General features: G+C 39.3%; 1 protein-coding gene across 5 annotated transcripts in view; it reads right to left on the bottom strand.

The window, feature by feature from the left end:
* Positions 1-745: 745 nt before the first annotated feature.
* The window catches only part of LOC105931721 (vitamin D3 receptor B), a 37,386-nt gene continuing 11,745 nt past the window's right edge, over positions 746-26,386 (bottom strand). For all 5 annotated transcript variants that reach the window (XM_036151515.1, XM_012870514.3, XM_036151516.1 and 2 more), the window contains 8 exons: positions 19,406-19,553; positions 16,020-16,150; positions 14,456-14,652; positions 10,773-10,872; positions 10,085-10,265; positions 7,317-7,468; positions 4,794-4,910; positions 746-4,634 (listed from right to left, as the gene is read on the bottom strand). In XM_036151515.1, the coding sequence (XP_036007408.1) occupies positions 4,381-4,634; positions 4,794-4,910; positions 7,317-7,468; positions 10,085-10,265; positions 10,773-10,872; positions 14,456-14,652; positions 16,020-16,150; positions 19,406-19,551 (1,278 nt within the window). In that variant the 5' untranslated portion in view covers positions 19,552-19,553 and the 3' untranslated portion in view covers positions 746-4,380. The remainder of the gene's footprint in view (positions 4,635-4,793; positions 4,911-7,316; positions 7,469-10,084; positions 10,266-10,772; positions 10,873-14,455; positions 14,653-16,019; positions 16,151-19,405; positions 19,554-26,386) is intronic.

Raw genomic sequence — 26,386 nt, forward strand, 5'->3', positions numbered from 1 at the left:
GAGGTAATCATTGAAGTATGACTCATTAGACAGCAATAAATATCCACATGAATACAAATATTTAAAAAAGTAAAAACAGAGGCAAGTTCTTAAATTCTTAATGCTAAAGCAACATATGAGCTAAAAAGAGGTAGGTATTTTTTTTTAGGTAGATTATAATATACATCCATCATGGACACTCCTTAAAAAAAACAAAACAAAAAAACAACTACATTTATGTTGATTCCATTACAATGCCTGTTCTGAAAGGGGGGGAGGGGGGGGGGGGGCACGGGGGAGACTAAATCCTTCGCGTGGAAGATCGCCCGACCGTTCGCTGTGAATATTTGCCCATGGTTTGTTATTCCAGACAGGATTTGCAATGACAGTCATTTTAAATTTTAAATAAAGAGAGAAACTGTAAAGCTTGCTGGTGACAAGTGTATCTTGATGTATGCATGTGCAGGCATTGTTACGGTGTTATGACGTTCTTTAAAAAAAAAAAAATAATAATAATCTAGTCTGAGCAGCCCAATATTTAATATTAATATATATATATATATATATATATATATATATATATATATATATATATATATATATATATATATATATATATATATATATATATATATATATATATATATATATATATATACACACACACACACCAAACAGGAAACTCGTGACGATGCACCATGTTCACTTTTACTGTATTAGCTTGATTTTTGGGGCTAATTAAATGAGAGGAAAAAGACAAAGAAAATAGCATCTAATCAGATATTTAATGGCACAGAATAACACCACATTACATTATGCCCAATTAGTGTTCAATTAGTGGCTGTAATACATCCTTGCGAGCTTTCCTGTTCGGTTGTCAAATCCACAAGTGCAACTCCTCTGTTACCCTGTTCTTGTTGCGGAGGAAACTCTCCCTGTGGCACTTACACATTCACTGATCCTCCCACGCTACCAGGCCTACACAAATCAACACTGCGTCTCAAAACTAAATAAGAAACGGAACCAAATCAAACGCGCATCAACATACAAACATACAGGGAGGGAAAAAAATGAACTTGGAGACTTTCAAATTCTCAAAAGCCAGTGTTGAGAAACCAAGCACGTCCTCACACACCCTCTTCACACACGCGCACAAGTGGTACTGCCTACACACAATCTAGCTTTAACCCCCTAAAAAGTCCAATCATGGCAGGGTCTGTTGCAGGGCACATCAAATTGAATACCGGTTTGTATTTTTTTAAGTATGGGAATATGGAATGGTGATTTTATCTTGTGCTATGAAAGTTGTTTGAGTGGAGCCCTGACTGTCAGCTCGCGGAGCGTCACAGTGACTGAAAAGTTAAAACAAAGTCACAGTGGCGTAACAACAGTCTTCAGAAGAGCGCGGGGATTTGAAAACGGGTCCGAACCGACCGAAGCAACCACTTCTTATGTGTTGTGATATGGAGACGGCTCTCCAATAAATGTGAGATCTCGTCTTTCCCCACCTTCCTTACATCGTTATATTTACCTACCGAGATAAAAAGGAAGAAGTCTTTGTACCCCTTTTGTTTTGTCAGCTTACAAACTCAAACTTCAATTTATTCAACACAAAATAGTGCGCAATTGTGAAGTGGAAAGAAAGTAGAGAGCAGAAAACGTGGCAGAAGGTGCTCTTGTGACATAGAAAATGCTACACAGTGGTGGACAACTTACACCCTGAACACGGCATCCTGATGGTGAAGAAAGGTGGTGGCAGTATCATGCTGTGGGAATGCTCGTCTCCGCCATGGGACACGGGAGCCCTGTAGGGGCTGATGGGAAAATGGAGCGAGCTAAATACAGGAGCACTGGATTTTGTTTGAGGGGAATTAGCGTACAAGGAATTCGGTACAGATTTGTCCTGTCAAACATTTTTTTTCACTTCACAAATACGTTAAACTTTGCGTTGGTTCGTCACATAAATTCCCAATGAAATAAGTCGAAGTTTGTGTTGGTAACGTGACAAAATCCGAAGAAGTGCAAGGATTTTGGATAATTTTCCAAGGCCCTTACGCTGGACATGGGGTATGGGGGGGGGGGTGGACTATTCTAACTGGTCTACAGCAAAATAATAGACATTTATTCTTTCCTTTGTTGGTCTGCAAAGTTCTCTGGGGTTAAATCACTTGTCAGAAAGGGGGGAAAATTACTTCTTTGGAGAAGTGCTTCAACATAAAAGACGCGCCATCTTCTATGGGAACGTCTAAATCCCGCACGTCGCCTCACAACACTGGCCCCAATTCTTAAATGCTTAAAGTTTCTTGGCAGTTTGGTTTATATGTCGTTAGATGGTGTCTGATGAAGCATTAGCCAAAGATGACCGACAGCAGAGAGGAGGCAGGTTCCTATAAATATACAAGCTTATGTTCCTAAAGTCATATGTAAATACCATTTTAGCTCAGGACATAATTCCCAAGGCTCTAAACACATCAGTTTGATGCACTTTAATATAGCAGGTAACTAACTTGGCAATTTATATGGCTTATACGCGAGAGCAGCTTATCCTCTTGCTAAAAATTAACATTGGAAAGTGACACCACACTACACAGATGATAATCAGTCCAACACACAAGCAATCCCCGTTTTAGCCATTTCTTGATCTTTCCTACTAAAGGATACGCCCAAAGCAAAAAAAAAAAAAAACACAGAACAGAGTGTTTCAAAACAAAGTGTTAATAAATCAGAAACAAATTGTGTTTGCATATTTCTTTCTGGGGTGGAAAAAAAGTCTTCAGGATTCTTGTAGCCCTATGTACAGCGGCAGACGTTATATATCTATAATATATATGTAAATATATATATATATATACCTGGTATTTACAGAATGCAGCCACTAGAGGGCTGCGCAGCATACAACATCAAACGGGAGGGCCAAGCTGTGGAGGTGCACAGCACCACTGCAACTACCAGGCCCTCAGACATTCTAGAAAATCCACTTCCCAGTCAGAAACGAAAGGGGTGCGATATTTGTGGAGGTCCGGAGTAGCTTCAAAGGGTCTCCACCCTCTGAGCTGACGGTATACTGGATAGGAACAATTCATGGAATTGGTTTTTTTATAGGCGAAACGAGACAAAACGCACAAAAACTAACTAAACAAAAAATCTATTGCAATTATATCCATATTTATGCCAAGTCCAAGTATGGTATGCAGCTATATATAAACAAGAAGACAGGCCCCTTGCTTTGGCCTCCGCTTACTGTTCCAGTTAGGTTTGGCATGTTAGCCCTTTAGACATCTGTGATAATACACTGGATGCACAGGGTAGCTTAACAGTGCTTAGAATATATGACATAGCAGTAATTATAAACATAGAAATAGACAATCAAACCGAAGATTAGTCAAATATACTTTGAGGAGTTACAAGCCATTTACAACTCCTGGTTCGATTGATAATTAGCAGTGTAAAAGTAGCTAATACATTTAGTGGCTAATTCTCACCTCAGACCCAGCCACCTTGTTAAAGTCCTATCAAAAAGTCCCTAAATTACAGACTATGCTCTGGACTCTGCAGACTCTGTATAATGAAATTTTCCTTCATCGAAGTCCTCGCGCAGAGCGGCTGCACGAGGAAAGCAAACCATGGAGCAGCGGTTATTTTCAGGTAATGGAAGCGGTTTCTAGATTATTTGACTAGACCTTTGGTGAAAGGTTGAAAGGCATGTGTTTAAATTGTACACAGTCATGTTCATATGTTGCCTTGGAGAGAAGCAGACAAATACACACAGGACAAAAAAAAAAAAAAAAAAAAAAAAAAAAACATGATTTCCAGATGATTCAAAGATTCAAAGTTGTGTGCAGGCACTGCTTTTGCACTGGTAAACTAAAACGGTGCGGTATCCAAACTGATCTGTGTAAAAGTGACTCTTTCACAGAGGTGATGTAGTTATAAAACAACCCGGTAAAACAAAGAGGTAGCTGAACTGAATGGCTAAACGTGTAACTGAGGATGCTTGTTGTGAAAAGTGTGGGCACACGAAACGTGCACGCACAGACTGTCCAGGTATTTTAAAGCAGCTGTTTTGTCTTAAATAAGTAGAAAAACAAGTAAATAGATATATAGGCAAATGTCCTATGGATAGCTTAGTTTGTACTACGTGACATTCCCTTGTTTATTGTGTTATTTAACATCTGCCTGCTCTCCACACCTGCTTGGCCTTTGGACCAAGACGCACTTCTTCAGACGTCGCAGACATGAAGACACACATTAACACACACACACACACACACACACGCACGCACGCACGCTGCACTTTCTCTGCTCCACTTGCTCCATACTCCACATCAGCTTTAAGTCCCTCCAGCACATTCTCAGCTCGCTCCCTCCATTTTTACCCCCGCTGACGTTCAGCGGAGGATCCTAAGAGACCTCGCTGCCGAACACCTCCAGCACCAGCGGGGTGAGCTGCATGCTGTGCTCCGGCTGGAAGGACAGTGAGCGGTACTGTTTGGAGTGCTCTTCGTTGAGGCTTCGCAGGTCGGCCAGCTTCTGGATCATCTTGGCATACAGCAGCTGTCCGCCCGGGTGGTGGAGGCGGATGTAGGCCTGCAGGGTCTCAGACAGCTTGTCTTGGAGGGATTCGATTCTCGCGTGATCCTGCACACCTGGACGGTCTGCAGCGGATGAGAGGAGGGTAGGCTCTAAAACATTTACGCTTGTTGGCACAGGAGACTGAGCAGTAAAATAAGCAGAGATGATGACAACAGGAAACAAATTATATTTGTTAAGCATACATTATGCAGCTTAGTCACTGCTCCACAAAGACGCAGTACCTGGAGAGAGCAAACAGATGGCCATCAGCAGTACATGTTCCTCTTCATGTAAGTTCAGCTTCTTCAGGCCCACCTGGAACTTCACCAGCGGCTCCAACAGCTCCAGGGTGTGACCCGCTACAAGAGAGATCAGCCCATCGTTACTTTCTGGTTAGGGATCCCAAACTGGTGGCACCATCCTTCAGGATATTCTGCTAGAGACCAGAATTCATTGATCCGTCAATTACAGCAAGTTGCCCAGGCCACTATGACGTTCTCCTGAAATGCTGTTAGTTTTATGCCAGATGGAACGAGACCCCACAACCTTTTGAAAAGCTGCTTTTGTCTCATCAGTCCACAAATGCTCTGAGGTCTTGGGAATCATCAAACTGTGTTTTAGCGGCTGTGAGGGAGTACTTTGTGCTCTTTTTTGGTGCTTCAGACGCTGTTCTGGGTTCTTTGTGACCTCCTAGATGGGACGTCAATGTGGAGTAATAGGCCTCTCACTGCGGGGACGTTTACCACCGTTCAGGTTTACTCCATTTCTAGATAATGGCTCTCATTGTAGTTCGTTGGAGGTCTAATGGAGGTCAGTGCCTTTGTTTGTCATCTGTCCCTAAATCAGGACAATATGTGATGCTTTTTGAGGTCTTCTAGCTTTTGTCGTATTTTCAGACCCTTTGATTCTACACGTCCTGCGCTAATCAGTACATAATCACAGTTAATTTATGAACTTGCAATGAGGTTTAGATAGCCACTTCTTGCTTATCATTTAAAATCTAATTTTTGCATCTACTCAGGTTATTTTTTGAATATTATAACATGATGATCAAAAGAAAAAAAAGAAAAGAAAAAAGAAGTCTGTACGTGGGAAAATACACGATTAACTTTAATATGGTTTTATTCAGTATGGGCTGCTTACTGGCATCGATAAATATCAAGATTTGAAAAAGTTTCCAACCGCAAACATGTCACATCATACCATTCCTGTGGGTTAAAGTCACTTTAATGAGATGCCAGGGAAATGCAAAGGGACGAGTCATCTCCAGCTGTATGTTGAAGGTACCCCTCCCCTACATGTTTCTGTTTAGTAACTGCTGGTTAGCTGGCTGAAAAAAAAAAGCTACTAAACTTTTTCCTTGCTTACAATAAAATAGACAAATTTGGCATCTTGGTAATATATTCATTCACTACAAACATGAAGACCCATAGGTTGTAAGATAAAGGAGCTAGTTAAGGTGGCAAGCTGGCAAGTTACCATCAACCAAAGTCAGCTCAATTTAATACTCTATAAGGAGCAGAGCAGCAATAGGGTCTAATATTCTGCTAAATAAGTACTTGAAAACTACATTTAGGATGTCTTTATTTTCTATTCCTGCTTCAGTTTATGTATCAAAAATCCAAGTATCAAACGTTATAACAGAATTAAAACTGAAAAATTTAGTGTGTTATAATATTTCAGCAGCAGCAGGGATACCTATTCCTGTTTTAAATAAATGGTTATGTGATGTAATGCAGATTTACGTGTAAATAAAAGCCTGTGAAATTGTGATATTTTTATTTAGATTTTCTTTCGAACGTTATCTTACCTGCCGAGAAGATATTAATTTCCAGAGCCCAGATTTAACTTCCCAGCATCAATAAGACAGCACACATGTATTCAGGTGGTGGTGGCAGGACAGCATCATGTTTATGGCAGATCTGCCCCTGCGCTAGGTTCAACTTTCCGGAGCCAAATGAAAAAAGAATCAAACGAATCATCTAGTGTCATTTTGAGATTTTATCTTTAACTAGCCTGTCTTAGACTACTGCCACGTTACACTAAAAACAGCAAGGACCCCCTAAAATAGAACAAAAAACACATTTGCTTTGCTTAAATTATATATTTTTTTGTCTTATTTTATGAACTAAGTATTTTTTTAAGCATCCACAAAAAGAGCAATTAAAGGGCACAATAGATTGAAAAATATTTTGTTTTTAAATGTTAAACACGCTGAACGAGACATTTTTCTGCAAATACGCCACAGTGAATGCCTCACAGCGGCGTAACTAGTTCAGAACGTACACGCCATCGATTAGCGCATGAGAAAACACGTCTGTTCTCTCATGTTTCTGACAAACACTCAGTGACCTAAAGTACTTTGTGACAGATAAGAGCACAACAACGCTTCTCCTGCTGGTTCGCACACTTGTTTTGCAGGGGGGGGGAGTGGGGTCACGGGGAGTGACATTCCTTTGCCTGATCGCAGAAAGAGGTCTTGTTTTCAAGGTAAATGAAAGTCATGCCCACAGGGGATTCTAAAGATATGTAAGGCCGGTTATGCAGAAACAACCGAATCAATATCCTGATCTCATGAGAGTGATGGTTCAAAAACAGTGATAAACATATCTCCAATCGCAGGGTGTTTTTTTTTTTTTGTAACATATATATATTTGCTTTAACTCCTGGCTCTTTAAATGTGTCGTTTTTAAATAACCCTGAACTGTAGCTTGTCTTCAGAGCAGTCAAACCGGCAAATCAAATATAGCAGCTTTCAGACTGACCTTTGGTGACATCACTGATCTGGTATTTAAAGTCGGGCCCACCGCAGCTCCAGGACATGTCTTCCAGATTGAAGCTCTGATTCGACCGCAGCATGATCACCTCGATGGCGCTGGACTTGAGCAGAGCAATCTGGTCCTCTGCAGTTAGCTCCCTAGTTATATAAGAAGAACGAGCAAATAAACAGCTTTAAACAGTGAGATTTATTACCAATTATATCATAATAAATCAGTTCGGTGTAGGAGAATCTTAGTTCTTTTGTAATTTCACTTTTGAAATGCAGTTCAAGGTCAATCCGAGCTCAGGAAATCTTATATGCACCTGTTTACTTTGTTGCAAGCTGATACAGGGACAGGTTACTATGCGTGGGACGTGGCTCAGTTAAAAACACTTCATCTGGTAACAACAATTCTCTCGAAAATATTTTCAAATGTAACTAATGAACTGACAGGAGTAATGGGCTGAAGCCTGGAGAATTCAAGGGGAGGTCCAGGGGTGTTTTTAAAAGGGATTAGAAAGCAGATTCAAAGACGGCAAACATTCCTAAGGTGATCTTTCATGTCCATCACCTGTTATGAAACCTTTAGAAAAATACAGGTCCTGACTTGTTGCTGCCTTTACTTTGGATTGACCCTTCGACACGCATTACATTTGTCCCTGTCAACACACTGACAAACACCCCAGAAGGGACAGTTTCCATGAGGATAACAGAAACAGCCATCTGAAATATAAACTTTGCGGTAATTAAATAAATAAAAAGCAGAAATGCAGCAAGCAGGATTTTACTGGCTTGCATACTAATCTCCTGTTGTCTTGGAGGTCTGATCGGCAGATTCTAATTTTGACTGAAAGACAACATATTGCAAATAACCGCCTGGAGTGCAATAAGTGTTAGCTAATTCTTGAAGCCCTCTGCATTCAGGCAGCCAGTGGCCCCCCCCCCCCAATATGTTTGGTGACATTTGTACAACATAAAAAGATTGAAAAAGGTAAAGAGGTGGTGCAATTGATCAGAAACTCCAGCTTAGTTGTTTCATTGCCAAAACATCACTAGTTGGAGGGACGCACACACACACATCAGGTTCCATGTAAGATTGTAGTTTTTACTTTCATGGAAAATGAAGGGATTACAAAATTATTCCCATACATGTTTCAAAGCATAAATCTATGTTTGTTGATGTCAATACCTGACCTAAGAATCGGTGCCTTACAAATAATAACAATAAAAAAACTGCTAATGTCTGTAACATGCATATTATATATTATTTTTCTTCATAATCTTTCCTCCGTATCTTTGAATCGTAATTTACCAGGAAGAGATCTAAACCAGTCAAATTTATTTTCTTATATTTCCGGATGTTACTCAAATACATTCTTGTCAGATTCAAAACCCGTTTGCTCCACCATGGTACAAAATAAATTCCTTTGGCAAAGGGAAGAGCTATGGGAGCAAAGTCTTCAAAACTGTGTCAAATGTCACTTTCTGATAAACAGGAATACATGAGCTTTATAAATAAGTTGACATGAGGAGCGATTCTAAAGGTCTAGTGAAGCAAGAGTTTTAATCTCCTAAAGTCAGATTAAGGCAAACAAAAACAACAAAGAAACAAAAAAAGAAATCAAGAAAAATCGATTATAGTCAGTAAAAATCCTTCTATTTTATCTCATCTTACTGTTACAGCAGCCATAGTTTAAAGTCTAAGTGCTTGTTTGTTTTTTTATGAGAATGTTTTTCTGTACCATTTTTACAACTTTTTGAAAGTATTCATTGTCCTGGCGCTTTGTGACGTCACAATCACACACTTTAATTGTGCTGCCATTTAATGTGACAGAACCCCACAAAGTACAGCACATATATCAGGGTTCTCGCCCGCGCATTTCAGCGCAACGTTGTCAAAATTACGCTGAATTTGGTCAGTAACACGGGTGTTTCAGAGCAACACAAAAAGGTCAGAAGCTAGCTGTTGTTAGCGTGACGAACAGGCCCCTTCGAGCTGCGCTACGCAACGGTCCGCTGCGAGAATGCATCCAGAGCAGCAGCGAAATGACACCAGCAATCTCTTGAGTCACTGCATTATACACCATCTTACATCGCAATTACAGATGCAAAACCTTTAGAGGTCTGTCCTTAGTAGCTTTGCACAGGTTTAGACAGAAACGTTTGGTTGATATTGGACTTTGGAAAGGGAAATGGGCAAACTGAATGGGTACATTAACTTTTATTGAAGTCTGTTTTCATGTCTTGCCAAAGACTTTGACTGGGCCATTCTAACACAATAGTGTTTGCATCTCAACCAAAACATATTTTTGCTCTAGAGTTTATACAGTTCAAATCAATTCAATTTTATTTACATATCGCCAATTCATGAAACATGTCATCTCAAGGCACTTTCCAAAGTCAAAGTTCAATCAGATTATACAGACTGGGTCAGATTATACAGATTGGGTCAGATTATACAGACTGGGTCAGATTATACAGATTGGTCAAAAGAAAATACATACAGCAGTATCAGTTTAAAGTGGCTGCATATTAATGCACAATACACCTTTTAGATTTGTAAAAGAAAGAAACATTGAAAATCTTTTCCTTTTATTTTGTGTTGGCCTATGACATAAATCCCAATGATATACAGCTAAATTTGCACTAGTCAAAATGAATATAGCTCAAAGGGTGTGGATATTTTTCAAAAGAACGGCAACTGCAGTTGACAGCAGGTTAATGTTTTTCAGGGTGAAGTTATTCTTCATGCGTACACACGTACACACATACCTGAAACCAGGAATCATCTTGGCAAAGCCAATCACTTTCTGTATACTGTAAGAGACCAGGTCAGCCAGGTGGGGAAGCATTGAGAAGCTGGAGCCTTCCTCCTCACTAGAGTCCGGGCTGTTGCCATGTTCCTGGTACATCATCAGCAGGTTGTTGAAGTTCATTTTTGTGTCGACAGACTCTGCAGGGACAAAGCAGGTTATGTTTAGCGCTATGTTAAAAGAATTCTCTATGAGGACACAGCCGATTTGGAAATATATCAGCAGAGGTTTGATGAGTGGCAGAGTACGGCCTGGAAAACCTATGAAGCATGTACAGCTAACAACGGTTGTTTTCAGTAATTTCTCTCTGCCTAGCTCAGACCATGTCTTGAACTGTCGTCACTTCATTAGTGATGGATGCCTTAATGAATGGCTGCTTACTAGTGGGAGTCAGGTGTCTGCATGGTGCTCATCACTGGAAGGGGTTTGCCTGGATTCTCAGCACTGTAAGCCAACTTGTGCCATAAACTAGCATGTATTTAAAAAAAAAAAAACTTTTCTCAAACATGCCTTAAATATCACAATACTCTAACCTTTTTCACTTATTTCTAGAACATTCAAATTAAAAAAAGGTGAAATTGCTGGATAAACTGTGTAGTATTCTAGTTTAATCCTATGTGAAGTGTGTCACAGTGTGTGCCTTTTACCTGGAGAGTGACTAAAAGAGTCGGAGGAGGCATCAGAGAAGGAGTGGAGAGAGGCAGCTCTGCTCGCGCTTCGCGTCACTGGGCCCTCGCGCACAGGAGGCTGCAACAGGGAGAGAAGGGCCTTTTATAAAAGCTCAAACACTAAAGCTTCATATCCTCCTTTTCAATAAGTAAGAATATGTGTTCCAATGAGACTCGTTTGCAAAGTCAAAATTTAACAACCTCTGAGGAGGTATTAAACACCTTTCAATAAGATATAATTTCTGTATTAACATGTTGTTTATTGGTCCGATGTAATATTTTAATCTTAAATGTGTTTTCATTAGCTGGAAACTGAAAAATCATAATTAACAGAAATAAGGACTTGAAAACAGTCTGTTTAAAATTAATCTATACATGGTTAAAACTTAAAAATAAGATTTTGATACAGCAATGTCAGCCTGCTGCAAGTATGTATTGTACAGTAAATGCACTTAATATTTGTTGGGTTCCATTTGAATGATCACTGCATCTATGCATCATGTCATGGAGGCGATCTGGTTGTGGCTCTCCTGAGGTAAAAAGGCCAGCTTGCTTTAATAGCAGCCTTCAGCTTGTCTACATTCTTGGACCTTCATCATCATCATCTTCTTGGTAATACCCTTAGGTTCTCTATGGCAGAGATGTCCAGCTCTAGTCCAGCATGTTTTAAATATGTCCCAGCTCTAACGCATTTAAAATCGATTGGCTGAATTACCTCCCCAGTACGTCCTCAAGTTCTGCAGAGACGTGGTAATGACCCTCTCATTTGATTCAGGTGGCCTGATCCAGATAATCTAAAACATGAAGGACACCAGCCCTTGAGGAGCAACTGTGGACGCCAATGCTCTATGGGGTTCAGGTCAGGGAAACCATGGTCATTAAAGCAGTTTCTCAGACTTTCGGCAGAGTGGCCAGCTGCCGAGTCTCGGTGAAAAATTAAATCAGCATCTCTATGAAGCTCATGAGCTGAGAGGGGCATTAGGTGCTCTACAATTCCCTGAATTTGGACTTGATTAAACACAGCGGACCCAACAGCAACACATGATATGGCTCCCTAAATTATCCCGGAATGTGGAAACCTCACTCTTAACCTCAAGGAAATTTGACAGCAGTCTCAGGAAACTTGATTTCTAAACAGATGCAAAATGTTCATTCCTCTGGAAATAGGACTTTGGACCCTTAAGCAAAAACACACTAGTTTAAGTCTCTTGTTTAAAAAGGTGCATAGCAAAGTTATTTTACTTTTTTTTTTTTTTATATGCCAGTAGCTCACTCTGGTTGCATGCAAAGTTTTTATCAAAGATTATGACGTCCTGCTGGCGTATTAGTTGTCATATTGGTGTTTTATGCTTTGTTTTTGGTCAATTTGTTAGTAAATAAAGCTTTTTGTGTTTATTTACTATATTAACTGAAGTACATACTGTGCATGTGGTGCAGGGGTTAAAACGATGCGAGTATATATTCTGATATGAGGCTCTTAAAGTTTTTGAAGATTGTTTTATTTAAATACCTAAAGCTACTGCTTTATTATGAGGCATTGCAGAGGGTCAGGTTTGGTCCGGCATTATTTACAATTAAGCAAACCGGCATTATGTGATACTACCGGTAGATGTAGTCACGTCTGCTTATATTTGTTAATCTCGCCCGAAAGTGAATTATATTTCGGCTCATAAAGGACTATCAAAACACTATCAAGATGGAGGCTTTGTGTTTATTACCTTATTTTTTTATGATCAAACGGTTTTTGGTCTGTTTTTTTATGAGCATATTATGTGGCTATATACCTTTAAGAGGTATTAACATCAACAAATTAACAGTTGCAGCCCACGTTCTGGGTACATATGTGTGGTGACTAATAAAGCCTTAGCCCCTTTCACATCGTAGCTTCAAAATAAACATGCAATCATTGATCAGTAAATCGCGAAAATTGATCTACTGAGAAAATATATTGTTTGTGCTTTCAGATCACACAACTAGGATTGCAGAACCAAAGAGGCATAGCTTACAACGTGCTGCATTCAACTGATATACCAAGAAAATACCCTATAACTTGTCAAATTCCCCATATTGACTCTCCGAATGCATTCAGTGATTTAAATACAGGCAAAATTGTTGAACACCACCCAAACTATCTGCTGATTTCAGATCAGATGGACATCCTGCATATAATCTCCCACTCTGCACCTGCTGACAGTGCTGCTGTATTTGCTTTGCATATCACCACATTTCATCAGTACAACTGTGTTTTACCCTTTAAAGTGTTCCAACTGAATGCGAACAAGGCAAATGGGACTAGTGATTTACATATTAGGACTATGTAAAGCCGCGATCAGGAGCAAATTAAGGGTCGGCGATGTGAACACCACATTTCGAGAGATGAAAATACCGCAAATTGCAATTTGGGGGAAGAGTGAATCAATCTGAGCTTCTCTGTCAATCGGTGTGGCATTGGGGTCCTCTTTGTCCATGTAATTTAAACGTGAAAATGTTTTTATATGTTACTGATTTAGACGACACGATTAGGCTATAATTCTATTGACCAGAGATTTGGTTCTACTGACCGCAGACAGATGGAAAGGTGCTCTGCAGCGGGGATAGAGCGGATGTAGTTGGTGTCCTGGAAGGTGATCCATACCCCAAAATGTGGCAGCAGATCCTCATACTGGGTCCTGGACAGACGGAAGTACCGCTGGAAGCGACCTTCATCCAGACGCCTACGCCTTTTTCGGCTTTCCGCATTATATACAGCACCGTGACTCGCTTGGTAAAATCCATCTATGCCATGGTGAGTTGAACAGAGGAGGAGCCGGCAATCGGATAAAGGCACCTCCTATTTAATGACGCGGTGAAACGATCTGGGCGGAATTTTGCCACGTCAACATGAATTGTTTGTGAGAGAGAGAGAGGCGAAATGTCAAGCGACCAACAGCAGGCAATCAATGCAGAACGTTTGCCTCATTCGCATTCAGTGTGAACGGACCTTCACAGTTCATAATGGCTAGATGTTTTTACTGGCTCTACAGGTAGGATTAGGGGCGTAATACTGATGGGTTAACGTTATCCTCCCGCTCATTGTCTGGACCTTTCAGTTTATTGGAAGTAGCAAAGAATCATTTTTAATTACTGAAAAATTATTTGAAAGGGGTTACAGACTCAGTCCATGCCTTCTGAATATTCTTTGTTTATGTTGTGGTTATCATTTCTATCCCGTTTTCCTTCGGGTGATGTGCTTGCGTACATCACTCTGAACAGCCGGGTTCCTTAGCAATTACCTTGTGTGGCTTATACTCATTAAGGAGGGTCTTAATGACCGTTTTCTGGACATCTGTCAAATAATTGTGCAGCTCATAAAACAGGACATTTCTGTATTAAAAATCCCTTTGTAAAACTAGTGTTACACAATATTGGAAGTTTTTGGATTTTGGGTTTTCTTTGGATGTAAACATGAATCTTCATAAATAAACCCAAACACATGAAACTTATTCACTCAATGGGTACTGAATCAATTAATATTATAAAATAGCACAAAGTCCCAGTGTTACCATTATAAAACAAAAGGAAAACCGAGTTGGCAAGTTAGGAAAAACCACGGCAAGTCAAAATGTATTTCTTAGCTTCACATTGTTCTGATTTCATGTTGGGCAAAATAAACAGATACCAACCCGAAAGCGGCAGAAATCAGAGTAGGAGTCGTCGTATGTTTTGTGGTGTGCCTCCACCAGGGTAGCGATGACGTGACTCTGTTCATCTGTGAGTCTCGGTCTCCTTGCTTCCTTTTCTGCTTCACGTTGTGCCTCCTCGTCCTTTCTTCGCTGAATCAGGTCCTTCTTTCTCTGAACTTCCTCGTCTGTCAGAATGACTGCAAGGGCAAGGCCGAGAGCACGGTTGAAATATACACCCGCAGTAAAATCAACTTTCAGATTAAAAAAGAAAAAAAAAAGAAAAGAAGAAAACATACTTTCGTTGGGTAAAAATAGCATCAATAAAACAGAAACCAAGCAGGTCAGGTAAACCACCGGATGATGAATTATAAATAACCACAAAAACAGAATCCATCCGCACATCAAAACTTTTCAAAAGGTACATTATGTACTTGGGCTCAACACTATGATGACAGACGTGTGTATGTTGCATTGGGTGAAAGGAGGTTGTTATTCTCTGGAGGAAGAGAATGGGAGGGGATGGGTCTATATGGAGACCCCTGCTGCACTGAACAACTGAACACATTGTCTTTGTTCCGTTTGCTGCTTGTTGTTCTAGCAGCTGAATTAGCTCACAGAAACAGAGCGAGAGCCGGCTCTCCACAACATGCTGCTGTTTTTTTCAACAGTAACAGCCACATCACTGGCTCCTGTTCACATAAAGTGTACCGTAAGGGCTGTTGCCAAGGCGTCCAAAAAAACCTGAGGGTGAAAAACCGTATAAAAACAACATCTTACCTGGCAGGCTGAGACCTTTTGCACTAAAGAGAACTTTGGACAATATCCGGATATCGGCAGAAAACAAGACAAGACGTCTCTTCTATATGTAGACTATTAAAACAAACAAAACTGTAACAGGAGGTCAGGCTAGATCGCACACAAGGTGTTTAAACTTTAGATGGGTATACTTTACACAATGCTGGGAGGCTCCACTTATATAAACAGAACATGTCAACACTCTAAAAGGGGCAAAGACCCAGAAATCCTTAACCTGCGTCAAATGATTACATAACATGACAAAAGCCCTCCACCCCCAAGAATGCATATACCAGTTGTACAACTTCAACAAAAAAAAAAAAAAAAAAATGGTGTTTGTTTTCTTTGCCTTTTTCCCCTCTCCTGGAGAAATCGGATCTGATGTAATGGAAGTACAGTAGGGAGCATATTCCTTTACATCCTTCTGGTGGGAAGCTGCTCTTGGATCCAACCCTGGTATTAACTTGGTGTTTGCACAGCATGTTGGGACAATTACAATGCCGCAAGCTCAAGTTTCCAAGCAGATAATCCATTAACAGAACCACACAATATTCAAAAGGGCACATTATACCCCAACAACTACACTTACACTCGTCCGCTATTTTCCCAGTTTAAGGCCTTTTATAGCCGTTTGAGACTAACCAATAACCAACAGAATAAAACTTGATGATAATTGCTAATTTCTTGCTGGCAAATTTCACCTTAAATTACAGCAACAAGAGCAGTCAAACTATATACTATATGGGTCACCATGCCCCCCCCCACTTACACTCTTTCATCATGCCAATGTCCACACAGCGTTTGAGCCGGCATGCCTGGCAGTGACGCCTGTTGTCCTTGGTGATGGTGCAACTGCCATTAAAGGGACACGTGAAGGAGGCCTTGCGTTTCATGCTGCGCCTAAATAAATGACATACATTTCAAAGGTTAGCAAAATACAACTACAGTGCCTTGTAAACATTTATCTAACCCTTGAACCATTTTCCACTTTTTATCATGTTAGAACCATAAACTTTAGAAAATATAAATTCATTGTGAAGTGGAAGAAATAAAATACATGTTTTCAACTTTTCTTTTACAAATAAAAATGGAAACATGAGCATTTGTATCTTTCTTGCAAAACGATGAAGCTCTGCCCCAATCTTTAGTCTTTTGCAGCTTCTTTGAGGACGTGCATTTTTCTCCATCATTCAATCAACTCCGAACAGTATCCTTGTCCCTGGCTGAAGAAAAGCATCCCTAAAGAGGTTGCTGGCACTACCACGTTTCATGGTGGATCCAGAAAGATGTGCAACGTCGTAACTTAAGTTACATTTTGTTCTTATCTATCCAGAGCATCTTCTTCCATGTGTTTGCCATGTCTTGGTAGTTTTTCCTGATGCTGGTTGTTAAATAATGTTGTCTAAGATTAAATCATACATCAGTAGATGGGCTCCAAATACCAATAGTTGACTTCTGAGAGAAAGTGGCTGATCTTTGTTTTCATTGTTTCAGAGTGAAGGGAGCTAAGTGAGTGTAAATCTATACCACACTTTGCAGATTTTTATTTGGCAAACATATTAAAAACCATGCATTATTTCTCTTTCACTTTACAATTATGAGTCAGCGTTGTGTTGGTTTATTATATCGAATCGCTGGTAAAATAAACAAAGTTTGTTGTTGCACCAGGAAGAACTTGGAAAAGCTGGAACTATATAAAGGTTGTTTTTTTTTGTTTTGTTTAAAACAGTACATTTTATTTTTTATTAGCATCATTTAATGTACAAAAGAACATATAAAAAGTTAACTGGGAGGCAAGTTCACAGTGTTTTGCACAAAAATAATTCAAGGCAGAAATATATAAATATTTTTTCCTTCAGGTCTGGGACTGAAGAGAGAAAAAGCAAAAATATGGACATATGCCAAAGAATCCAGGGGTAAGCGAGAAGTTGAGCTAAATAGTGACGCAAAGTATAATTATTTAGTCACAAGAATGTAGGAACATCTATAAACCCATGTGAGCTAAAACATTGATGCACGTGCTTTATGAGAGTTCAAACGAAGGCCATGTGAGAGACGAGGAAGACAATTTTTAAACATCCGTATTTTTTCTGCTTTCCCTTTGAATACCAACACTGCTGAGAGGAACAGACGTAAATGTACAGAACACAGGCACATACTCCAAAACAAAACATGGAAAACATTTTTTTTCCCCCACAGTTTTATCTGTACTCAGATTTCAAACTCTTTTTCAAATCAGTGAGCAGAGAAAAGGGATCCGCACAGTGGAAAACACAAACATAAACAACACCCAAATCTTTTAGCACGATGTTATCATTAATCTGGTAATATAACATTACTAAAAATAAATATTGACAATGCACATAGTTTCTCTGAGACAACCCTTTGTAGGTAATGACGGATGACTGAGCTGAGGTTTTTTAATTTTTTTTCAATCAGTAATGAATAATTTATTTTTAAAATAACTGCCTTGACATGCTGGCAGATCTTGTGTCAAAAAGACCCTACTTGAAATAAGAAAAAAAAAAATGAACGATACTTGCTTCAAAACATTAGGAACATTCCCCCAGCATTCTCATTGTGCAGAGCTATGCGGTGTATGACAGCTTTGTTTGGGTGATGTTGAGCACGGAAGCACTTTTTTCAACATTGTGCGCACCTCTAGAGGCTCAGGAAGTAAACACCTGTACTGTCGGTCGCTTTACATATCAGGCACAGAGGATGCAGGGAAAACAACGCAGGAGAAAACGTGCATTGCAGCAGCAGTACATTCAGTATATACTGGCAAAACAACGACTGGGTTGCGAGAGGCTCGTGGCTTTATCACTTGACAGCTAAAGACATCCTATACTAACCATTTTTACTGGAAAGAAATTGGAATAGCCATGAACTGTTCCCATTGGGAAAAAATCTTATTCGCACTTGTTCATGCGTTTCAATGTTTGATTGTGTTTATTTTATACATTTGAAAAATCCTAAAAAGGGGACATATCATGCTTTTAACTTCTTCCTTTCTTACATTTAAATCATTCAGCTGTTGTCTATATAAATTGGAACGGCAATGTTTTGGTCTGAATTCATCGTTGTACTATCGGCATCCTTCAGCTTGAACTAGAAAAAAAAAAAAATAAATCGCTGAGAAAAATAGGTAAGCTGTAAGTCAATGACCTTGTTTAGTAGTAAATACTGTGACGTAATTGTTCAGAAACACATAACAGAGAATAGAGAAGACTGAACGGCTTGAAAAATATAACCCAAACAGAATATTAAGATATCTAAGCAGCTCCTGGGACTACATTCAACATGTCTGTACTCCTAGACGGCAAGTACACAACAAAATGTATTTAAGGGCTAAAAAGTGTATTTAGCATGATATGTCCCCTTCAAAATAAAACCCAAGTTAACTTTGGAGAGTATCAATAAAATAACATCTTCTTTTTGAGATATGAGATCTTACAGAAGCTAGGAAGGGAAAAGTAAATGTGAATTCTCTTGACACCATGCAAGATGAGAACCTGTGCAAGAAATCAGCACTACTGCCCTAGTTAAACAATGTCTGTCCACCATCTAGCATTCAGTCTCCACGGCAACCAAGCACTTCGACTCAGATATGCACCAAAGCATCAGAATATATTTTTGCAGGGAATAATGTTAGGTGACAGGCTAAAGCTAAAGCTGCATTTAAACAAATGCTCTATGGAGCATGTCAATAACAGAAACACAGCAGTCTCTTAGTTGCAGGTGTGTACTTGCTGCTGTAAATACTCCATCTCGTTATCCAAAGAGCAAACAGTAGGCAGTGCTGCAGTTGCAAACAACTGCAGGAGCCTCCACAAACTATACTGACGCATCTATTGGCATACCGCTCTGCCCCCCGCCTCTGGAACTCTCTACCACCCCTACTTAGAAACACGGACTCACTTCAAAATTTTAAATCACAACTCAAAACTCATCTGTTTAAGACCGCCTATTCTCTTTAATTATCAATTTCCCTGTCCCAGCCTCGGTATTTATTTATTTTTTATTTATTTTTTAAATGTTTTTTGTTTTGATTCTGTTCCTGACATTCTGTTTTTTACCCTTCTGTACGGCGACCTTGAGTGTCTAGAAAGGCGCCTTTTAAATAAAATGTATTATTATTATTATTATTATTACCTGAAGAAGCCCTTACATCCTTCACAGGTCATGGCGTTGAAGTGGAAGCCTGTGGCCTTGTCACCGCACACTCCACAGATGCGTGGCATATTCCTATCAAACTCATCGGGGGCCACGGTGGATGTACTCACAACGGTAGACTCCATCACTAAACAGAAAGCAGAGAAAAGCAGGACAAAGTTAACAAAAAAACAAAAAGAAGAAAAAATTAAATCATGTAATAGTAAAAGCTCTATTTATCTCAAAGACAACTCTATTTTTCATTTGATCAAGGTTACTTTCAAACTCCTACATACACAGAAAAACTGAGTGTGTGTGACTCAACGTCCCAGTTTACCCTTTGGAAGCAAACTTAACTTCAGTGGTTTTGTCCAAGGGTGTAGAACTGAAGCCATATGAATCAAACGGAAAAACTCTCCTTAACCCCCACCTCCTGAAAAAATAAGGGTTTTGGTACTATTTGAATCCACAGGGCTCTGATTACCTTTTAAACTTGGCCATGTGATAGGAAAAAAAAAAAAAAAAAAAAACATGTCACCACAAGGCTAACATCCTCATAAACAAACAATCACTGTCCTCCACAAAGCTCCTCTCATTTCTTTCTTTGGTCCCTTTCACTGCAGTGAAAGTCGAGCAAATGATGGAAGGAGGAGGAGGAGGATGTGGAAGGCCACGGTAACTAAAGCAACACTCAACAAACTCGCAAATAAATCAAAGGCCAATGCTGCAAGGAGCCAGCTGAATAATTCAAGATAATTTGACACAGCTTTTCATCACTCATGTCCAATAATAATAACAAGAAGACTAAGAAAGGTTTGAGTCAAATGTCTCAACAATTTCTGTTGCTGTTTTGCCGTTTAGATCAATATAAAAATGCAGTATTATGCCTTTAAAACAAATTTAGACCAAATTCTGTAAATCATATGAACCGGACATGCATTCTGCATTAAAATCTAAAGGATCTACTTACTATGTTTTACTATGACAGATTGTAGTGGGTCAAGGTTTTACAGTCTCTGAAATTGGATCCACTCATTTCAACCCACAATATCGGCTACATTCGGTTATTGTATACTGCTACATGTCTGCCAATACTTGGTATTCATCTGATGGATCAAACGGCTTTAATGAACAACAAAAAGTAATTCTCTGACTGGTTGGTTTTGCTACAGAGCCAGGGATGACCAGTAGACTCAAAACAAGTACCAAATTTGGAAAAGCTACTATGAAGGCTCTGCATCTTGAAGATCAATTTAAAAATGATCACTAAATAGGTAATAATTTTTTTCTAAACTATTTTCTGTTTCAATTTCTTTCTGTGGACAGTTTACGGTTCTTTGTCCAACTCAATGTTTCATTACAAATATATTTCTCTCTATCTGGACATGCACCAGACAACGTAAACTAGAGCTAAACGATAGAGAAAACAAAAGCAAATCAATGAAAATCATATTGCTCGATATTGAAAATGATCAAAACATGTCGCGTGTGTTTGTGCATTCACAAAAACACACGAGAATCCATCTTGTCCCACTCTCGTCTCAACTGTTCGGACCAAACCAAGAACGATTAAGGCCAATCACGTTGCAGTGTTATGGGTTAAAGCGGGGCATACAGCTGTAATGAAAGCAAGAGCGGCTAAGCCCACAGTTGAACCACAATAAACATGGCAGCTCAGAAGTTTACATCTCCATCTTCTAAGCAGAAAATCCTTGAATGAGAGATGCTTTCTTTTTTAATGATGCCAGCGATTGAACTTGGACTTTTATTGGCAGATCACATACTTTGGGGTAAAAATATGTTCCCCCTCTATGCAAACATTGTGTCAAAACTAAACAGTTGCACCATCTTCGCATTATATTGATTGACTTTTTATAGATTAAAGAAATATTATGATAAAGTTAAGGAAATATGCTTGGGGAAAAACTTCCATATTTTGTGCTGTATTCAAATAAATCAAAGAATCTAAGCTCAGTTTTTTTGTCTTTTACATGTGATAGCCCTTTAGATCAGGATGTACAAGAAACAGAATTAGACCTCAATGAAAAATGGAGGCTGCTATTGGCCCGGTGAAGTGAATCGGTGCATCTAAAAACAGACTTCCCCTGAATATCCCTCTTAGTGACAAGATCTTTTGTGAACACAAAAGAAATCTCTGATCATATCAAATAGAAATGATGTCGCTTGGAAAGATGAAATTATATATGAGCTTGTGTTTAATATTTTGAAGTATTTGCACTTTATGGATCCAGTATTATGTAAATAATACCAGTTTTATTTGAAGTTTCCCGCTGATAAATTGTTTAAAGTATCAAAACTAAGCCTTTGGGAGTGATTGTAGTGTCTTGAGAGGTGATCGGCTGTTACCGAGTCCTAAATGTCTACAACAGAAAGCTGTATGTGGTTGTTTTAAGGATCAAATTACCGCATTTACCATAATAGTCCCAAATCAATATTCACCCTCATGTAATGTTGTAATACCCGACTGGTATAAATGGAATTAACCTTTATAATAAAGCACACTGTATCAGTCCGACTGCCCTAAAGCAATCCATTCACAGCAAGCATCAGTCATTATGAACCAAAAAACCAATTTACCTCAGTTTACTATTGAATGACGGCTGAAGTCAGTCCTCTGTTACTGCATTCAGCCTTGACAGGCCATTACACTAAATGTGCAGAAGAACTGAGAGAGCTCTAAATAATGCAGCTGCTTATTAGACTAGATGTGTACTCATTCCAGCCTTTTAAATGCGAAACAGAATCAATCCCCCCCCTCACCCCCAACTTCAGGCATAGAATCAAGGTCTTACTTTTGACTTATTCACACATAGTTGAGACACTGTTAAGCCGTGGTAAAAATTCAAAACATATCTTCAATATGACTTTCAAGAACAGTAATTTTGAATTCTGCATATGCTGGACAATAAAACAAAGTACTTCACAAAATCTTAATAAATAGATATTTCATTCTGACATTCACGTTCACTTAGAGCAAAGCTCAAGTTGATAAGAAACTAACATTTAGATTTTTAAAGCATACATGAGCTTGTGAAAAGCAGGGTTTTTTCTATCTTGTAAGTGACCTTTACATATTTTTTAATGGAAATTAATTTGAGGGTAAAAATAAATAAATAAATAAAAAAAAAGATAGTATTATTCTCCTGAGAATCCTCTGAGCATTTAATATCCGTCCAAGAACTGGTGCAAAGATTAAGACTCACGCACGTGGTTTTTGTTATGAGCTTTGCCACGACATCAAATGATCTCCAACAGGGCCTGATGGGTCCGTTCTTATTCAGAGAATGACGCTGGCAAGGTAGCTTATCTCACACACCTGACTCGTATTAGTAGAAATATGCAGAAATCTTAACCAAGTGCAAAGTATATCTTAAGACTGGTCTGTCATTTTAAATTCTCTCATGGGTTTTTGAGTTGTGTCTTCCACCTCTACACTGGTTACAGTATAGATGTATGATTTCATAACTTTGCTGAGTCACATCCTGTAAATTTTAAATCAAACTATGCAGCGAACATAACAGTAAATTTGCAGTCATTGTCAAAATCCTTGTTTGAATTAGTTTTGACTGAAATCAAAATCACAGTGATTGTCCAAATTACAGTGGGCATGTAATGGTAGGGGAAAAAACACATCAGCACACTGTTAAATTCACAGTTCTCTAACTAGATCTTCAGCAAAGAAATGATTTCCATTAAAGCTTTTGGATTTTTATTTTCACTTTTTGCTTGTGCTTCGTCCTGGAATCCTGGATAAAATTAAAAATGGCCGCACCAATGGTTGCTTTCTGCCCACGTGTGTCCCTCTCCAAACCCTAAGGTGTGGCATTTCTTAAAACCACATGCACAAACTGGTGATTTAAAGGAGTCATAAAAGTTAATTAACAATGACTTTTATTTAACGTGTGTGTGTGTGTGTGTGTGTGTGTGGGGGGGGGGGGGTATACCAAAAAAATACCTCAATTCAAGGTAGCCCATTGTGTTCTGCAACTTTGACCTTACCCTACATTTACAAGGGACAACCCTGAATGCTTCAGTGGAGTAGGAGGATGAGGGTCAACACGACTGGCTTTCTAGCATTTAAAATATAAGATTTTTAAGGGTGACACTTGGAGCCAAACAGCAAGAGAACATTTGTAAATTACCTCAAAAAAGTAAAAAAAAAAAAAAAGTAACAAATCCTCAATGGCTTGATAACCACTCCACTTTCTAGCCTGATGTTTTGATACGTCACAATTAATGTGATTGTTAATTACCAATTATTAGCATTGAAAAACAACAAAACTAACACATTTAACACCGACTGGAATTAGCATTGGGGTACAATTTGGGTTTTTACTGTTTACTGTTTACTGTTTTTGTTCAATAACATGCACTACCTTACTATCCATGTTTTAAATAAACAACATTTAAAACTACAACTCCAAGAGGGGTGGAAGAATAGCATATCCTTGCTTGATAAATGTTTTAAGATCTACAACCTGGATATTTTATTTTTGCATTACATTTATGTAATTTCCCTTTGGGGTTAAAGTATTTTTGAACCAAATTGAATTCTTCCTTGAAATGCATAACAATGTATGCTGATGACAAACTGGATTGTTAAGCCACCTATGTTTCCTGTTTCCTTCCTGGCAATCAGCAACAACTGATCATGTACGGAGGGTCACTTGTCTCAGTGGAGTATTTTAATCAAAGCCTATGGAGTGGCAGGGTAGGTTTAGGACTAGGAAATTGGGTTCACAATAATCTTTATCTAAAAACTTACAACTGCAAATAAAATGTCATTACTTTCACAGCCCTGGAGTTTCACTGGAGTCCGGCTATTTTGCCACGAATGGGTGGTTTCATTCATAGAGATGTTGTGCATGACTGTAGTGAGCATTGTAGGAGAGATGGTCGCAATGAGTGAAGTAGGCCTTAGAAGTCATATCAAAGACATATTAACAACAATGTAGTAAAAACAGGCAGATAGGCATCTGGATATACAGCATGAAGGCTGGGATGTCTGACCTCTGTCAGAGTGACCTTCTGTGTCGCTATAACTCGCTGTACCCTTCTGGTATTTGTGGAAAATATAATGAGTAGTGACCAAAAGAAGATGATCATCACAAACAGTATTTTTTTCATCATTTCAAAAGCAGTCTAAAAATACACCCTCATAAGCCGCTTCAGTAACTGGCTAAATATAAATACTCTAATCTATGACAGCTCCTCATCTGAAGACGGATCAGAGGACAAAGCAGTTTGATGTTCATGTGGGAATTAATTTTATTGTACGATTTCTCTCTGCTGGTCCCCTTCTGTCACATTTAAAACCAAAAAAAATAAAATAATAAAAAAATCAAACAGCTGATTTGGGAATCACATGCTGTGTACGTAGACTAATCAGTGTGGAACTAGCTTTCTGTTGTCTGTAAGTGTGAGAAAAATCACATGTTAATCCTAATGCAGCTCTTTATAGCGATTGGGACTTTTTTTAGGATCAATATGCTGGAGGTAAAAGGTGATAACCTCCATACCTTTAATCAATCTGCTCACCCAGAGAGAGCTAATCTATTCAGGGAGACACTGATAGTGCTGCACTGATAGGCAGTATTATACACAGTTACCGCCAAACGTAGTTGTGTAACAAATGACAAAGATATGATGTTCTTCTCCATTCCACACGTTCAAGTCATTAAGTTGATCTGATTGTTAGCCTGATAGTTTGACAAAACCCGAGCAAAGAGTCACCACAGGCAGTCTCTCACACCGAAAAGGAGGGGTTGTCAGACACTATTTGGGTATCCTATATATAATGTGGAAAAACCATGATTACAAAACACAGGATTATTGGAGTTTCTCAAAAAAAAAGCTGTATATGTCCTTAGTATTTTGTAGAACTGTCTTTAATGTTGTTTTCACACAAGGACAGTCCAATCACTCTGTTCAATTGGTTAGGGATTGTCACACCTAGATCTGGTGTGGTTCATTTTCACACGGCACAGTTGAAAATGGGCCAAATCAAAAATGGGCCGTGCAGTTTCAACGGCTGCTCATTTGGGGGTGATATCAGAAAAAGCTGCCTTTGGAGAGCACCGGTTGAGGCAGTGAGCATTCAAGCATGTTGCTTTGTATAAATGAGACAAATGCAGATAGTAAAAGCTGAGTGTTGGAAACCAAAACATGCTGCTCGTCTTACACAATGCTGAGCAAAGATTCAAAGGTGTTCAGACCCCATCTGTAAGTCAGACATGCTGTGATAGCATGTCACCGGTGCAACAAGTCCAGTCATGAAATTTCATCGCTCCTAAATATCCCACAGTCAACTGCCAGCAGTATTATAACTAAGTGGAAATGACTGGGAATGACAGCAACTCAGCCACGCAGTGGTAGGCCACCTAAACTGACGGAGCATGCTGAGGCGCATGGTGCCCAGAGGTTGCCAACTTTCTGCAGTCATTCACTACAGACCTAACTACATGTGGCCTTCAGATTAGCTTAGAAACAAGACATAGAGAGTTTCATGGAATGGGTTTCCATGGCTGAGCAGCTGCATCCAAGGCATACATCAGCAAGTGCAATGCAAAGAGTTGGATGCAGTGGTGCAACGCACAATATGCTCTCTAGAGTGACAAATTGTGCTTCTTAATCTAACAATCTAATGGACGAGCCTGGGTTTGGTGGTTGCCAGGAGAACGGTACTTTTCCGACTGTATTTTACAGTGTAAAGTGTAAAATTAGGTGGAGGGATTCTGGTGTAGGATTGGTTTTCAGGAGCTGGGCTTGGCTCCTTAGGTCCAGTGAGAGGAACTCTGCTGTTCAGTATTCAAAGTGATTTTGGACAACGGCATTCTCTCGACGTTGTGGGAACAGTTTGTAGACGGCCCCTTCCTCCTCCAACATGACTCCACCAGAGCACAAAGCAAGGTCCATGAAGACATGGATGAGAGAGTTTAGTGTGGATGACCTTGACTGACC

The sequence above is a fragment of the Fundulus heteroclitus genome, chromosome 20 (assembly GCF_011125445.2).
Source record: "Fundulus heteroclitus isolate FHET01 chromosome 20, MU-UCD_Fhet_4.1, whole genome shotgun sequence".
Classification (NCBI taxonomy): Eukaryota; Metazoa; Chordata; class Actinopteri; order Cyprinodontiformes; family Fundulidae; genus Fundulus; species Fundulus heteroclitus.